General features: G+C 32.8%; 1 protein-coding gene across 2 annotated transcripts in view; it reads right to left on the bottom strand.

Moving 5' to 3' along the window:
* Positions 1-17,313, bottom strand: part of BRINP3 (BMP/retinoic acid inducible neural specific 3) — a 391,129-nt gene that overhangs the window by 50,159 nt on the left and 323,657 nt on the right. For both annotated transcript variants that reach the window (XM_025394858.1, XM_025394864.1), the window contains one exon: positions 14,929-15,151. In XM_025394858.1, coding sequence (XP_025250643.1) covers positions 14,929-15,151 — 223 coding nt within the window. The remainder of the gene's footprint in view (positions 1-14,928; positions 15,152-17,313) is intronic.

Genomic DNA, 17,313 nt, shown 5'->3' with positions numbered 1-17,313 from the left:
GCTTAGTCATTTTCTGAAGGGAAAAATAATTCTATACATACATTTTCTCCATTAATATTCTCCACTAATTTAATATTGTAACAAAATATTAATTAAATATCAATTTAATACAATATGTATTGAAATTTATATAGGAAAACAAGTAAGCAAATATAGTAAATAATATTTTTAAAGAGTGATAATGATAGTAGACCAGGATTGCCAGATATTAAAATACATTCTTAAGAAATAAAATAGTGTTCTAGAAGTGCTGTGGCTACACTGCTGAGTAGCCATTGAAAATTGCTTCATCTCTTTTGACTTCAGTTCCTGACTTATAATGAATACTTTCTTTACCAAATTATTATTAAAGTGAATCTCTTTTATATGTTCAAAGTCTCAACATTTATTAAAATTCAGAAACATAATCTATTTGATAATGATGATGATAATGATGGTGATGATGATATAGTAATTAAAATAGTGAATATATATATATATATAATGATACAGTAATTGAAATAGTATGGAAAATGCTGCAAAGTCTAGAAACAAACTCACGTATATGAAACAACTTGATTTATGAGTGTACCATTCAAGAGGGCTACAAACTGTCAAGGAGAAAGTATACCAAGAGACTAGTTGTAAGGTTACATTAATTCCCTGACGTTAAATACGTTAAATATTTAAACTCACTGAAATAAGAAAAACTGAAATGGAGTAGCTAAAAATTATTGATATTAACTTGGAACCATTACATAATACAATTCTTTTTTATATGTTTTGCTTGGTGCTGAGTCTTTTTTCATCTGATTCAAGTCTTTTAAGAAAAGCTCTCTCTCATTCTCATTGCCTCTTCTTAATGAAATATCAGTCTTCTTTTTATGGAAATTATATTATGCATGCTGTATATTTTTACTCTCACCCATACTCTTCATGAACCTTACTTTTAAAATAAATTCTATCTCCCCATTCTTTATTTATAGTACTGCATTAGCTTGTTACAATTTTAGTGTAATAAACCAATTCTGTTCTTTTAACAGTCTACTGTATTTATTTTAGTTTTAAATTTAGTAATCATATTTTTATCTTCTAAATTCTTTTTCTTGTTTTTTTATTTTTCCATTCCATTACTTAATGTTTTTTTCCGTGAATTTAATACTTTCTCAAACTTTTCAATGATGATGGATTGGGAAGAACTAAGACACCTTCTTTAACAAACATGATAAACCTGAGAAATAACATGGTAGAGTAATGAAGAACTCAACGACCTCTATAGCCAGACTGACTGAGTTTGGACTCTAGCTCTGCAACCAGTAGTTGAGTAATCTTGCTCAATTTGTTTAGATTATCAAAACTACAGAGTCCTCTATTGTAAATTTAAAGTAAAACTGCAACCCACGTTATAACATTGTATTAAGCTAAAAATGAAAAATGGTAAAGCCTTTAGAACAGTGTTTGACACAAATGTTTGTACTTAATACATGTTAGCTAATAACTAGTTAAACATGACAGTTGTCATTAGTGAGTCAGTTCCAGGATAATCTCTTTTAGCTCGGCATGTCTGTGGCTCTTCATCAAGAGATATTAGTGGATTCCACCTAATGTGTCTTCTGCTATTTAGATAGATATTTTTATATCTTACATGTGGTGAATTGTGATTTGGTCAGCTTCAGCTTCAGTTTCATTCCTGTTTACTTTCTGCAGTTTATCTTTCAAAAAATCTCTCCATATTATTGCATATTGATGAATGATTTAATAATTTCAGGTAGTGAGTTAGTTTTGTTCAGTTCAATAGGAATTTAGATGAGGTTATAAAAGAAAAATCATGTATTTACATCATGATCATGTATTGCCCGCCTTATGTTTTAAATATATAGTTGAGGGAGCATGTATGTTTTCGTAAACACGTGTCAGTGTGTGCGTGTTAGTGTGCACTTAGTATATTGTTGAGTAGGGGTGTGTGTGTGTGAGAGAGAGAGAGAGACCTGGTAGAATAATATAAGGAATTATACTATTACTAAAGTATATTGTTTTTATATTTGTTTATAGCTAACTTTCCTGCTTATATGAGGTGACTTTGTTTCAGTTCAATAAAAAGTGTTACCTGAGATTTGATCTTTTGCATTTCCTTTGAGAAGCCTACATGAATTCTTCCTGCTGAGCTTAATACAACAACCACAGCAAACTGACCTTCATTTTCTCGAGTGTTCTTTGGTCACATCAATGTTCTTTTGTGATGTTCTATTTGCTGTTGTCTGAAGTGCATCTAGATTGTGAGATAGGAGATTTTTATTTCAATTGGCATTGATTTTTGAAATGTATTCACTCACTTTATAACTTGTGTTGGCTGCCTAAAATGAACAGTTTTTTTCAGTGTTAGGAATTTGTGATGGTATGGGTCTGGTAATATTTAGTTTTCATCCTCTCGATTTATAAACCATTTTCACTTTTAGAAAAGTGTCGTAATTTAGTGCTCAAAGAAAAGAACTCCAGATTTCAGTCATATGCCATTTTGATGAGTTGGTATATACGTGCATATCTATGTGTGTGTGTTTATGTATGTGCGTATGTGTGTACATACATACATTCATGCATATACATATTATAAAATAATGATGCTAAAAGGTGGTGAGGAAGATTATTTACATGTACTTTTTTGTCCTCTGCATGAGGATTCTGACACATACTATTGAGATTAAAGATTGCATACTGCATCTAAATGGTGTTACCAAATTAGGCATTAGATTAAATGTATCATTAAAGCAACTCAAATTAGATTTTCCCCACTGAATTGAGAAAGTTTGATCAGAAATGATATCATTTGTAAGATTTACCTGATTTCTAGGTGTTTAGTACAACATCATATTATTCATTAGTACTATCATTCAGAATAAGCAGTTTAGGACAAATATCTACATATTTACCTAATGACAGTTTTGAAATAACCAGTTTCATTTATATGCATTGATGCTTCCAATATTATTTGTATGAAAGCTGACAAAAAAGATTCTCATACTTTGAGAAAACACTTTGAGTTATTCCTCTTTTATGCATGCACTATTATATTTTTTAGAACAAGAGATTTTAAAATGCTACTCTAATCTCAGTCAGATGACACCAATATCATGGTGTCTATCCCTGGCCACAACATTTTAATGGGAAGTGTTTAGGAGGAAAGGTCATAGATAAAGATAAATAATTCTGATATATGAGATGGGATTCTGTTTTGAGATAACAAAACCACCACATCATTAGACTAGAAACTCCGTCTCTACCAAAAATACAAAAAAATAGTCGGGTGTGGTGTGTGCGTTTAATCCCAGCTACTCGGGAGGTTGAGGCAGTAGAAATGCTTGAACCCGGGAGGCAGAGGTTGCAGTGACACCAGATCATGCCACTGCACTCCAGCCTGGGTTACAGAGCAAGACTCAGTCTCCAAAAAAAAAAAAAAAAAAAAAAAAGACATTCAGTCTCCTATTTATTTGGCAGTTTAAAAGGCATCCACTTCAAAAATGTAAGTAAAATTGTTTACAAGTGATTTGTTGTGGGAAGTCAGGGACCCCGAATGGAGGTACCAACTGAAGCCGTGGCAGAAGAACATAAATTGTGAAGATTTCATGGACATTTATTAGTTCCCTAAATTAATTCTTTTATAATTTCTTACACCTGTCTTTACTGTAATCTCTGAACATAAATTGTGAAGATTTCATGGACACTCATCACTTCCCCAATGAATATCTTTTTGATTTCCTATGCCTGCCTTACTTTAATCTCTTAATCCCGTCATCTTCTTTGTAAACTGAGGAGGATGAATGTCGCCTCAGGACCCTGTGATTGTATCAACTGCACAAATTGTTTGTAGAGCATGTGTGTTTGAACAATATGAAATCTGGGCATTTTAAAAAAAGAACAGGATAACAGCGATGTTCAGGGAACAAGAGAGGTAACTTTGAACTTGCCGCCCGTGGGCCAGACGGAACAGAGCTATATTTCTCCTCTTTCATAAGCAAATAGGAGAAATATCGCTGAATTCTTTTTCTCAGCAAGGAACATCCCTGAGAAAGAGAATGCACCCTTAGGGTAGGCTTATAGATGGCCCCTTTTTAAGGTGTCCTCGTCTTTTACGGTTGAAGTCGAAGGGATGAAACAAGCCCTGGTCTCCTATTAATAAGTTTCCCAGGCTTATTAAGTGGAGGAAAACTCCCACCTAATACATTTTGGTCAGACAGGTTGTCTGCTCTCAAACCCTGTTTGCCGGTAAGACGTTATCAATGACAATGTGTATCCGAAACTTCATTAGCAATTTTAATTTCACCTCATCCTGTGGTCCTGTGATCTCGCCCTGACTCCATTTGCTTTGTGATATTTTATTACCTTGTGAAGTATGTGATCTCTGTGACCCACACCCTATTCGTACACTCCCTCCCCTTTTGAAAATCACTAATAAAAACTTGCTGGTTTTACCGCTGGGGGAACATCACGGATCCTGCCGACATGTGATGTCTCCCCCGGATACCCAGCTTTAAATTTCTCTCTCTTATGCTCTTTCTCTTTATTTCTCAATCCAGCCGAGACACTTAGGAAATAGAAAAGAACCCATGTTAAACATTGGGAGCGGGTTCTCACGATAGTGATTCAAACACAGATGAGACCTACTAGAGTTTCAGTGCTATCTTAATTATGTTTAAAAAGCAAAAGCGCAACCATTCTAAAGATTTCACTGTCAAAAACATTATAAGATGTGGAGAAACATTAGTACCTTGGGATCTGTATGGATTTACACTATGTGGCTCATCTACAAACCATTGACAGTTATTGTGATATCAGCAAATAATCAGTTTATCAATTTGTACTCCATAATATTTTTCTCTCAGATGTAAGTTCCTGTATCAATATCAAAAGAAGAGTCTCACTTAAAGTAACTCTCTCTATCTGAGCCAAAATAAAAATTGAGATGAAAATCTCAGAAGTGAAGGTTATAAGAAAGAAATCTACAAAAAAAAAAAAAGTTCTAGTAAATGAGTCAGAATTTTATTTGCTGGGATTTATCAAATTAGAATTTTACAAGGACATAGTGGTGTAATCTCTGAGTCCATTGGAGAAGGTAATGAAGTAATTGTTTGCCATAATTGATACCCATCACAAAGAAGACAACTAAAGTGTTGAGCAAAGAAGAATCTTCTAAAATCATTTTCAGCTCAAGGTAATTGCCAAATATTTTACTGTGATTGAAGTTACTATATTACAACCGAAGACAAGTCTAGAATCAAAAAACTGGGTAAAAAATGATGTGACACTGATCCCCAAGCATATATTTGGGCAAGTTAACAGGTATTTAAGGAAGTAGAAATTGAATTCTGAAAATTCCTTGTTGAAATTAATCTAATCATGTTTATTTCCTAATTGCTAAACTTTATGGAATATTTGGCCTGCATGCATTGTAGGTTTCCAAAAAGGGCTGCAGTATTCAGGAATCTCCAAATTTGTTTAACCACCACTCCCTTTTAAAAAAGGAATGTATTAATTTGAGATAAAATATATTATCTTAGATAGATTTATTATTTTAGATAGCTGTCAGTAAAATTAATTCTTTTTAAATTAATTCATATATAGATACAGAATATTTTTGGTCCCTTTTGTTTTTTGTTAACTAACCATGGCATTCATTATCTCAACACTTCAGTTGTTTTCTAGTAGTTTTCATGCTAGATACCAATCTCGAGCAAATAATTATTTATTATCTTCTCAGACAGACTCAGAGTTTATCCTTTCTCATTGTTGTAAAAATTGAATTTGATATGGTACAAAAAACAACATGTCAGATCTCTATAAAAATAATGAGATGAGCATTTTGAACTATTACATATATGCACAAATCTCTCTTTCTCTCTCTCTCTCTCTCCATAGAAACCCCTCCACCACCCACAAAAAAAAAAAAAAACAAAGCCCTTTGACTCTGTTAGTATTGTCAAAATCAGCTATTTTAAAAAAGTGCCTCTATTGGGTTGGGTCTGGACATCTTTGCTGTGTACATTGTGGGCTGCAGAGAGAGTTCACTGGACAAAATGTTGAGGTACTGAAGTCTATGTCCTAATCTTTCATCCATGAGAAAAAGATGAAGAAAAGCAAGCACAGAGCTATAATTCTACAGACTTTAATTTTATTTTATCATTATAGTGGCACTCTGCCTAAAATGCCCAAATTAGTGACTGGTATGGCTAACAAATAGTATAATTAAAGAGTACCAATAATTTTTATACATACATATAATACATATAAATTAGTTTAAAAATAAAACTAGTTTCAACTGACAACTATCTAAGATATAATAAAGTGAAAGATAATGAAAAGATCCCTGAGTAGGTTAGAGTAGAAATATTATGGTAAAAATTAAACCAAGGCCATTTTAGAGCCATGGTGGCTGAAATGTAACCTATACCAAGAATTAGATGAAAATGCACAATATATATTTTTAAATGTAAAATTAAAATAAAGTATATTTAAAATTATACCTTGTATTTTAAAATTGAAGTTCTACATGTTAAAGAATATTTTATTATACACGTCTATAACTATTATAAATATTCTATATAATATTGGGAATTTTTGAAACTACATAAAACAGATAAAGTAAACTAAAATTATATCCTCATAACCCAGAATGTATAAAGGTTGACATTTTGTCATATTTACTTTGCCTACTTTTTAAATAAAAGCAATATGCATTAAAAAAAAAAAAAAAAAGAAAATTGGTAGGATAAGTGATAGGACAACTTTTACCTACTTCGAAACTTATTTAGAAGTTATCCCAATCAAGAACAGTGGGGTACACGCACTATTTTTTTTTCTTCTTCTGTTGTCCTCAGAAAGTTAATCTTAGTTCCCTTGAATCAGAATTCAGACAACTAAGACATTCTTTTTTAAGTAACATTTTGTTTGGATTTAGACCATTATCTTTACGCCCAATGTTATTTTGAGTGTGAAACACATGAAAGACATTTTGCAGAAACTTTATTAGTGTATTAGAAATATCTACACACAAGAAAAAGGGGTTTTCTGTTTCTGAAATGGAAAATACTTATCTAAGCACCCTTCATGCACTGGGCACTTCATATTTGAATTTATCCATAACATTTAATACATAATGTAAGGGTTTGTACATTTACTGCTTCATTATTATTGAGGTATGTGCTTGTGAGTCATCCTGGAGTGCCTGAAACTCAAAAAATAATAAAATAATAAAAGATTATTTTATAACATGTAAATGTAAGAAAAAAATAATATTCCAATTTTCCCTACAGTTTCATATAAAATTGCTTTCAGAAAAAGTACCTCACATTGATATATAAATCCAATTTTTAAATAAATCATAGATTCTATAATATTAAAGAATTTGGGTCAGCCGTGGTGGCTCATGCTTGTAGTCCCAGCTACTCAGGAGACTGAGGTGGGAGGATCACTTGAGCTCATGAGTCAAGGCCACAGTGAGCTATGATCACACCAGTCTGAGCAACAGTGTAAGACTCTGTCTCAACAAAATAAATAAGTAATGAAATAATTTGGAAGTCATTCTGTAAGGTACTTTTATTTGTTGGGATGCAAGTTTGGCTCTAGTAATATAACTCAAATAACAGTAACTTAGACAAGATGGATTTTTTTTCCTCTCAAATAACAGTACAACATAAACAATCCATGACTTATATGGTGGCCTCAAAGATGCTGGGTTCTACAGTTCTTCACAAGTTTCTTCATGTTATGATTTTTAGTACTAGTCATCACATTTTCATCTTAGTTAGGGGAAAGAGAGAAGGAAAATGACACATATTCTTCTTCCCTTAAGAACTAATTTAGAAGTTTCATGCATTCCTCCCATTTATATACATGTATCCACCTTAAGTGCAAGGAAGGTCTACAGGTGTGATGCAGCATACACTCAGATGAAACTCAGGGTTGTACTAGTAAAGGAAGAGAAGATGTAAAGGAAGAAGTATTTGTCTTCTGTCTATTAGCTACTTACAGGGAGAAGAACTTGATTTCAGGCATTCTCTATCCTAAAGAGTGATCCACATAACCCTGGGTGTACATGGGAGGAAGATTGGGAAAGAGTGCAAGATCCTATCAGAAGATGCACAAAGTCAAAACTGTTTTCATGGAAATAAATAAGACATTTTTCATTTGCATTGTTTTGACACTTGCACTGACAGTTCTAAGGCAATGGAGAGTAAACTACTGCTGAAGGCTTAGTACAAACCAAGTAATGGCACCAAACTGCTCTCCTAGTGGGCATATATTCTTTACTGATACATACTTGTAAAATAGAAAGAAATGTTTTCAAGAATGTTCATGTTGAAGTAAAATAAAGTTTACTGCATCTTAATCTTCAGTATAAATCTGCATGTCAAAACAAGACACATGAATAAAGGACTTATGCTGCAGACAGCACTATAATAGTTGATTTGAGGAAAATAACTTTTGCAATTATTTCAGTTGCAAGCTGATGTAGCCACTTTTTTCATGGCGAATCATTTTTACTTGATATAGTTTGACAGAAAAATGATGGTTATTCAGACTTGGGCACTTGGTGGATCTGTTATCAAAACTTAAAAAGATGAGGCTGTCGCTTCAGGACAAACAACTGATTTATTTAATGGCAATGATAACAATAAAGCATTCAAGCGAACAATACAGACTTGGAAAACTTGTATCTGCCGCTAGAAGACTGACAGCTTCCTAAAATGCAAAGGCTTTTCTCATGAGTCCAATGATGATATGAAAAATAAGTTCCTTTGTTATTGCCTACTGATATATGTCTTCGATATTTTCATATCTAAGTTGAAAGAGCATATATAGGAGTGCACGACATAGCTCTCATATAATGAATGGGTAGACTTCAACTCATTCTTCTCTGTGGCCTTAAAATATTTTATTACATCTCACTTTATATCATTAATAAAAAATTAATAGCTTCATAATAATAATATATTCAATTGTTTTAATTGCTTGCTGCAGCCTGTGTGTCCTGACTCAGAAGATCTGAGTGTGTACTTCTATTCACAACTCTGTGTTCAGTGATTTCACATTGATAGATTGATATTGCCTGTGGTAGTGAACAAAAATTGTTAAATATTGTTCATCAAAGCTTTCTTTTTTCCTAAAGATTTGGTTGCTAAACCTTTACCAACACTTTATTAAAAGGCAATATTTCTATGGATCCTTGTTGCTCTGTGAATGGCAGCACAACATATTATAGCTGGCTACGTTTTAGGAATTATACTATGATAATTTTCAATAATTGCTGACACAATTTGACTCTGTGCCCCTACCCAAATCTCACCTCTAATTACAATCCCCACACTAGGGAGGGGCCTAGTGGGAGGTAAATGATTCATGGGGGCAGGTTCCCCTGTGCTGTTCTTGTGAGTGAGTAAGTTCTCACAAGATCTGATGTTTTAAAAGTATAGCACATCCCCCCTAGTTTTCTTTCTCTCTTTCTCCCCTGTTGCCATGTAAGATGTGCCTTGCTTCCCCTTTGCCTTATTTCATGATTGTAAGTTTCCTGCAGTCTCCCCAGCCATGAAGAACTATGAGTCAATTAAGCCTCTTTTCTTTAGAAATTTACCGAGTCTCAGGTAGTTCTTCATAGCAGTGTGGAAGCAGACAATAAAATTGCTGTAATCGCTATCTTGTGATGACATTAGTAAGCCATTGTTACATATCTGCAAAGTTTTAGAATAGCAGCAAAAGTTGATTGCCTCAAGAAAACCAAATTGTCACAGGTTTTAGAGTTTACTCAAGTAAGAAAAAGGATTTTTATGTCACATGAATTCCTCAGAGGAAAAATGGTGAGATTAATCTGAATGTCAAGCTTTATTGAAAAGGAAGAACTATACATTATGCAAAGTAACTTTAATCTATCTGTCATTATATAGGAAATGTGAAAATATCTTATTGGTGGAGATGTACTTTGAAAGTCCTGTTTGTTTTTGCTTATTTTTCAAGATTTTAGAAGATCATAAATTGAATGACTGTTCTTAGGGTGAGAAAAGTTCAAGGGAATGACTGAGAACAATTCCATAAAGGCAAGAAAAAATATAATTTGTAATGAAAGTGAATTACTGGTATGGCTTATCTACCTCCTCTTCAAAAATTTCTGAAAACATAACTTACAAATAGCCAATGTCCACTTTACACTCTGCCATATTCTACCTTCCTAGAATCCAGTACATATTTTATTTTGTTTTCCTGATGTCATTTCGTATTATTCTTTTAAAATGGAAAAAAAAAAAAGAGAAATAGAAACAAGATGCTACATTGGCAATAAAAGAAAAATGGGGATGGAAAATATCAAACTTCAGTAAGCAAATTTATCTAGCAAGAAGTCTGCATTGTTTTTGTGTGTGTGGTGACTAATAGTCAACTTAGGAATTATGCTAAATTAAAAAAAGAAAGTCAAGAAAACTCTGTGGCAATATTTGATTTATTTAATTTAGAAGTTTTGGAAAACAAAGATTTATCTATACTATATTGAATTCTAATCCAAATAACACACCTCTATTTTATTCTACTTATTTATGTTGGACACTCCCAATTTGAACTAGGATGTCAGCTTCCCACAATTTCATTACAGACCTTGAACTTTTATAGCATTTTTGTATGTCAACTTATAATTTATTTTTACTAGAAATTAAGGTTGTTTCCATGATACGTTTTACTCCACTATCTGCTCAATTGCAGTTTCTGTTTCTTCACTCACCTCACATATATCTGCACTCTCTGATAATACAGTCTTCCCTTAGTATCCCAGGATAATTGATTCCAGGAATTCTGCCATCCCCATATATACAGATATATATATACACACATATATATATATGTGTGTGTGTATATATATATATATATATTTATTTATTTTTTAACACATACTCAAGTCCCACAGTAAGCCTTGCAGAATCTGAGGATACAAAGTCAGCCCTCCTTATCATGGGTTTCGCATCCCATAATACTATATTTTTCATCCCCAGGTTGAGGGTGAGGAATTTGCTGATGGAAAAGGTTGTGTGAAAACTTTTTTGATTGGGATAAATCTGCATATAACTGGACCCAGGCAGTTCAAACCCCTGTTGTTCAAATGTCAGCTGGATTCAGATTTCATGGATTCCTGTAAACCAATGATTTTGTTCCTTAAGACTGGATTCCCTGAGATTGTCCAAATCTTCCCTGAGTTTCAGACATACATATGCAGCTCTAGACATACTAGTTAAAATAATACTCCTCTATTTTATTCTACTTATTTATGTTGGACACTCCCAATTTGAACTGGGATGTCAGCTTCCCACAATTTCATTACAGACCTTGAACTTTTATAGCATTTTTGTATGTCAACTTATAATTTATTTATATTATAACCCTAAAGTCAATGTCTTTATTAACCACACTCATTGATTTGCTTCCTAACTCACCTCATCTTCTTGCACTTTCTATTTTGGGTAAAATAACCTATTTCATGGTTTTCAAATTGCTTTTAACCTACATATATAAGGCATAAGGCTCATTGTAATCAAATAACGAGATCTTCACCCAGCCACATTTCCCTGTCATGGAATGTTCCCTGGGGGTACACCAAAAGACATATTAAATATCTTATTTGTGGAGGAAATAAGAAAACATATGAGATGCATAAAATAATAAATTATGGCGGTGCTTAGAGGAAGCTTTATTGATGTGAATGCCTGTATTTAAAAAGATGAAAGCAATAACAGGGAATCAACCTATGTTTCCAACAATGGTGGACTGGATAAAAAAACATGTGGTACATACATACCACAGAATACTACATAGCCATAAAAAATAAAATGTCCTTTGCAGTAACATGAATGCAGTTTGAGGCCATTATTCTAAGTGAGTTAACACAAGAGCAGAAAGCCAATTAATGTGAGTACTTATTCACAGTGGGAACTGATATGGTAAGGCTGTGTTCCCAACCAAATCTCATCTTGAATTACCACGTGTTGTGGAAGGAACCCTGTGGGAGGTAACTGAATCATGGGACATGTCTTCCCCATGCTGTTCTTGTGATAGTGAATAAGTTTCACGAGATTTGATAGTTTTAAAAATGGGAGTTTCCCTGCACAAGTTCTCTCTCTTTGCCTGCTGCCACTCATGTAAGATGTGACTTGCTCCTCCTTGTCGTCTGCCATGATTGTGAGGCTTCCACTAGCTATGTGGAACTGTAATTCCATTAAACCTCTTTTTCTTCCGAGTCTCAGATATGTCTTTATCCTCAGCATAGAAATGGATTAATACAGGAACTAAACATTTGGTACTTATGGACATAAACATACTAAAGTAGACACTAGAGACTATTAGAGTGGAGGGAAAGTGAGGGGGGCAATTATTGAAAACCACTGGGTACTATGCTCATTACCTGGGTGATGGGATCAATCATACCTCAAACCTCAGTATCATGCAATATACCTATAAAACAATCATGTACATTTACCACCTGAATCTAAAATAAAAGTTGAAAAATTAAAAAGAAATTTTTATTCTCAAAAGGTGAAAATTCTCAAATTAATAACTTAAGTTTTTATTCCAAGAAACCAGAAAAAGAAAATGACATTAAACACATATCAAAGAGGGAAAAAATAATAGAATTGGTATGAAAAATGAAATAAAAACAAAAAAGGACTATCAAGAAAACTAAAAGTTAGTGAAAAATAAAAATGAAGTTGAAAAACTTTTAGCTAAACTGATCACAAAGAAGGGGAGAGAGAGAAATTGAGAGAGAGAGAGAGAGAGAGAGAGAGAGAGAGAATAGAAGAGAAAAGACTGCCTAGGAAACGGAAAAGACACCTTAAAGAACAGAAGTAATTATTTGTATATCATACAACTGATAAGGAACTTGCAATCAGAACATATGAAGTCCTCTTTTTTTTTTTTCCTTCTTGTTTTTGAGACAGTCTCACTCTGTCACCCAGGTTGGAGTGCACTGGCGCGATTTTGGCTCACTGCAAGCTCCGCCTCCCAGGTTCACACCATTCTCTTGCCTCAGCCTCTCCAGTAGCTGGGACTACAGGCACCCGCCACCACGCCCGGCTAATTTTTTGTGTTTTTAGTAGAGACGAGGTTTCATCCTGTGTTAGCCAGGATGGTCTTGATTTCCTGACCTCGTGATCTGCCCGCCTCGGCCTCCCAAAGTGCTGGGATTACAGGCGTGAGCCACCGCGCCTGGCCATGAAGCCCTCTTACAACTCAATGCTCACTTTCAAAAAAAAAAAAATTGAAATCTGTGAAGGATTTGAATAGACATTTTTCCATAAAAGATATACAATGAACATGAAAAGATGTTCAAAACACATGAAAAGATGTTGAACATTGTCAGTCATCAGGGAAATTTAAATCAAACCCAAAATACATTATTTCATACTCACTTCGATGACTATAACCAAAATGACACAAAATCACAAGTGTTGAAGATAATGTGGAGAGACTGGAGCTGTTATTTATGACTGGTGAAAATATAAAATGGTGCAGCCACTGTGAAAAACTGTTTGGCAGCTTCTCAAAATGTTAAATATAGTTATCTCATGACTCAGCATTTCTCCACTTTGGTATATGCCCCAGAAAATTGAAACCTATGTCCACATGAAAAAGTGTACATGAATGTTCATAGAAGCATTATTCATAATAGCTTAGAAGTACAACAACCCAAATTTTCATCACTTGATGAACAAAAACCCAATATATGGTATATGGCATACCCATACTACTGATGCTACAACATGGAAGAACCTGAAAGCAGTTTTTTAAGTGAAAGAAGCTAGTCACAAAAGGCCATATATTGTATGATCCCATTTACAGATAATGTCCAAAATAGACAAATCTACAGAGACAAATAGTAGATTAGACAAATTTATAGAGATAAACAGCCTTGGACTGGGTGAGGGTTTATGAAGAGTAACTGTTAACTGGTAATACATTCCTTTTTGAGGCAATGCAAAGGACCTCACCTTAGATTGTTATGATATTTGGACAGGTTTTTTTTTTTTTGTATACTAGACACCAATAAATTCTAAACAAACAAACAAGCAAACACAAATCCAATGAGTTATTTTTAAATGAATGTTTAAAATTATGTACTAACCTTCAGGTTATTTCTTTATTTTTTTTTTGTTGTTTCCCAGCAAAAGAAATCTATAATTACAGATTTCTCATCTTAATGATTTAAGCACCTAGTCAAAATTCAAGCATTTTATGTAAGAGATACTGGTACAAATGTATATTTCTTGTGATACTGTCCTATATTTTCCCGTAGCTTTTCGTTTTCAAACTGACCTCAAATAGATAAATACAACTTTTTATTATACTTACTGGTCAGTACATGCTAAAGTAGGAAATTCAAACACTGCTTCCCCAACTCAGTTCAGACACAAATAATTTGTCTGTCATCATTCCTATTAAATTTTAGAAGCTTTCATAGTAATTTTCAGAAGTTTTTGTAGAATTAGGTTTATGGTTTTCTATATACTGGTTATAGAAAATATATCTTGAATTATTTTATTTGAAAATTACATATAGAGGAATTTCAATTTCTCATCCTGTTTATTTCCTAGGCTCACAATGTAACCATAGGACTTTGTGTTTTTCTGCTCACTGTTTAACGCAATTATTAGTTGGCTACAACACACAACAAATTAGAATGATTTCTTCATTTTGATAAGAAAAGAAAAAAAAAAAGAAGTGCTAGTATATATTTTTCTCATTGTACGGTTACTTTGAAAAATAACTATAATTTATTATTTGAGAAAATATATTGTTTTCAAATTATCTCTAATAATATATATTAAATCATGATTTGTATATTAACACACCTGCATTCAGAAAAATAAATAGAACTCACTTTCTCAACAGTAAACTTAATTGCTTACATTGCCACAAATGTCTTACCTTTGTCTTGGCAGGCTGATGAGGGGTTGTTTATGACACCTCTTGCTAAGGCTGAAAAGCTTGTGTACAATTTTCTGTGCCTTTAGGAAAAGTTGTTTCATGCTGATCTCCAGTTGTTCATAACGGCGCTGAAAATTAGAATCCATTGTCCACAAATGCATTATAGTAGATGTGTTGAGGAAATAATTCATAGGTAGCCTTTTCATAAATAACTTGAATTCATCTGAAAAATGTCAAAATTCAACACTTTAATTATGAAACAATTATTTCCTGTTTTTTGTAAACACATATAATATGTCAATATTAAGAACAAATACATATGCACATATATGTCAAACTAAGAACAAATAAATACAGTGCATCATTTGTGAGTAGCTAATTAATAGAAGATGGGTTTTTAGAGGCTTTAGAATTATCTTCTTTGTTGTTCCCTTTAAAATAGAACTTTCACGAAAGAAGAAAACTAAAATAATTTGTGCTAAAGCAAACAGTTGGGACAGAAAGTTTAAGTTCAACTTAATTTTTCTGTGTGCTTCTTTTAATGGTTTTTCAGTGAACTTTCCTCAATACATAGTCATCATTAATCTGACTTTCATTTTTGGCATTGGTATTAATAATCCTTTGTGTACTTAAAAAGCTTTTCAGAAATTTTTATTAACTCAGAATAGAAAATATATAAAATTGCTACTAAATAATTTTATTAGTTTTTAAAGAAAAGCAAAAACCTTTTTAAATGTAAAATTTTGATTTTAAATATAAAATTATAATATTCAACTATGCACCCTAATTATAACTGATTTTATTTTTAGCCCTCTTTGTAACTGACTATATTCTAATTTGTTCTAACCATTTAAAAAATGAGTACATGCTAAAAAAAATTGAAAATAATTTAAAGCTGAAATATTGTTTTTTGTTTTTGAGTCAATAATTGTGCTGTCTTTTCAAATGTGTGGTTTAACCAACATTAGGAATAAAAGTTGATGCTACACTAAAATAAATAATAATCAAGAAGATCTAACAAATATTTGAACACAAAAGATAGTTGAAATAATTGTCCAAAGGTGGAAACAACCAAATTGTTAATCAACAAATATGAGCAGACACAAAATGTGTTATACACATACAATAGAATATTATTCAGCCATAAAAATGAATAAAGTTCTGACACATGCTACAGCATGATGGACCTTTAAGATATTACAGTCAGCAAAATAAGCCAGACACAAAAGGAAAAAATATATTGTATGATTTCCCTTTTATGAAATATAAATCCTGCGAAATGCAACTTTTTAACGATTCACAGTGAATTATATTCATTAACATTGGGTTTACTTTTCCTAGATCAAATAAGTACAGAGTTCTGGCATCTTTCAGGCATTGAAGGAATAGACTTTTAACTGAAAAAAGAAGGAAAACTAAAGCAAAGTAACAGTACTTTTTATAGAAAAAAAAAAGAGAGAGAACATTGTATAGGACGTATCTGTCCAATATGCTTCAAACCATTTTTTTTTTAAGTGAGCAGAGTGTAAATAACAGATGCTTTTTTTTTTCTTTTTTTTTTTTTTTTGAGATGGAGTTTTGCTCGTTACCCAGGCTGGAGTTCAATGGTGCCATCTCGGCTCACTGAAACCTCCACCTCCTAGGGTCAAGCAATTCTCCTACCTCAATCTCCCGAGTAGCTGTGATTACAGGTGCGTGCCACCATGCCCAGCTAATTTTTTGTAATTTTTTAGTAGAGATGGGGTTTCACCGTGTTGGTCAGGCTGATCTTGAACTTCTGACCTCAGGTGATCCACCCACCTCTGCCTCCCAAAGTGCTGGGATTACAGGAGTGAGCCACTCCTTCTGGCCTATAATTCCAATTTGATGGTATCCTATATTTTATTTGGTCCCATTTGTGTCTTTTGTGAAATTCCCTCTTTTGAATAAAGAGTTAATGCATGGAAATTGGAAAGCATTTCTTGGATTATTCACATAGCAGATGCCACTACTTTCAAAACTAATTACTCATTTCATTGCCATCTTTTACTTAAATAGTTTTGAAAATTCTTTATTGTATTGTAGATATACATATTTTAATTATGTTCATTGTTTGTTATAACAGTATTGGGAAGGGTTTGAAATTTGTACATTTTATTGAAGATAAGGAATATTTTAAAATATATTTTTAACTGAACTAAAGTGAATATAACAATGTATGCCAGCTGAAAATTGCCAATATGTAATTCCTAAGAAATAGGGTTTTAACATGACACTTGAATAATTACTTCATTATGAAGTCATTAAGAGTCACTACTGTCACCCAAAACATTTATTGAACACCTGTTGTGCACAGAACATACAGATGTTTCAATCTATGACAAGTATGGATAAATCTGTCTTTTT

This window comes from Theropithecus gelada, chromosome 1 (genome assembly GCF_003255815.1).
Source record: "Theropithecus gelada isolate Dixy chromosome 1, Tgel_1.0, whole genome shotgun sequence".
NCBI lineage: Eukaryota > Metazoa > Chordata > Mammalia > Primates > Cercopithecidae > Theropithecus > Theropithecus gelada.
This window is presented reverse-complemented; position numbering and strand designations above follow the sequence as displayed.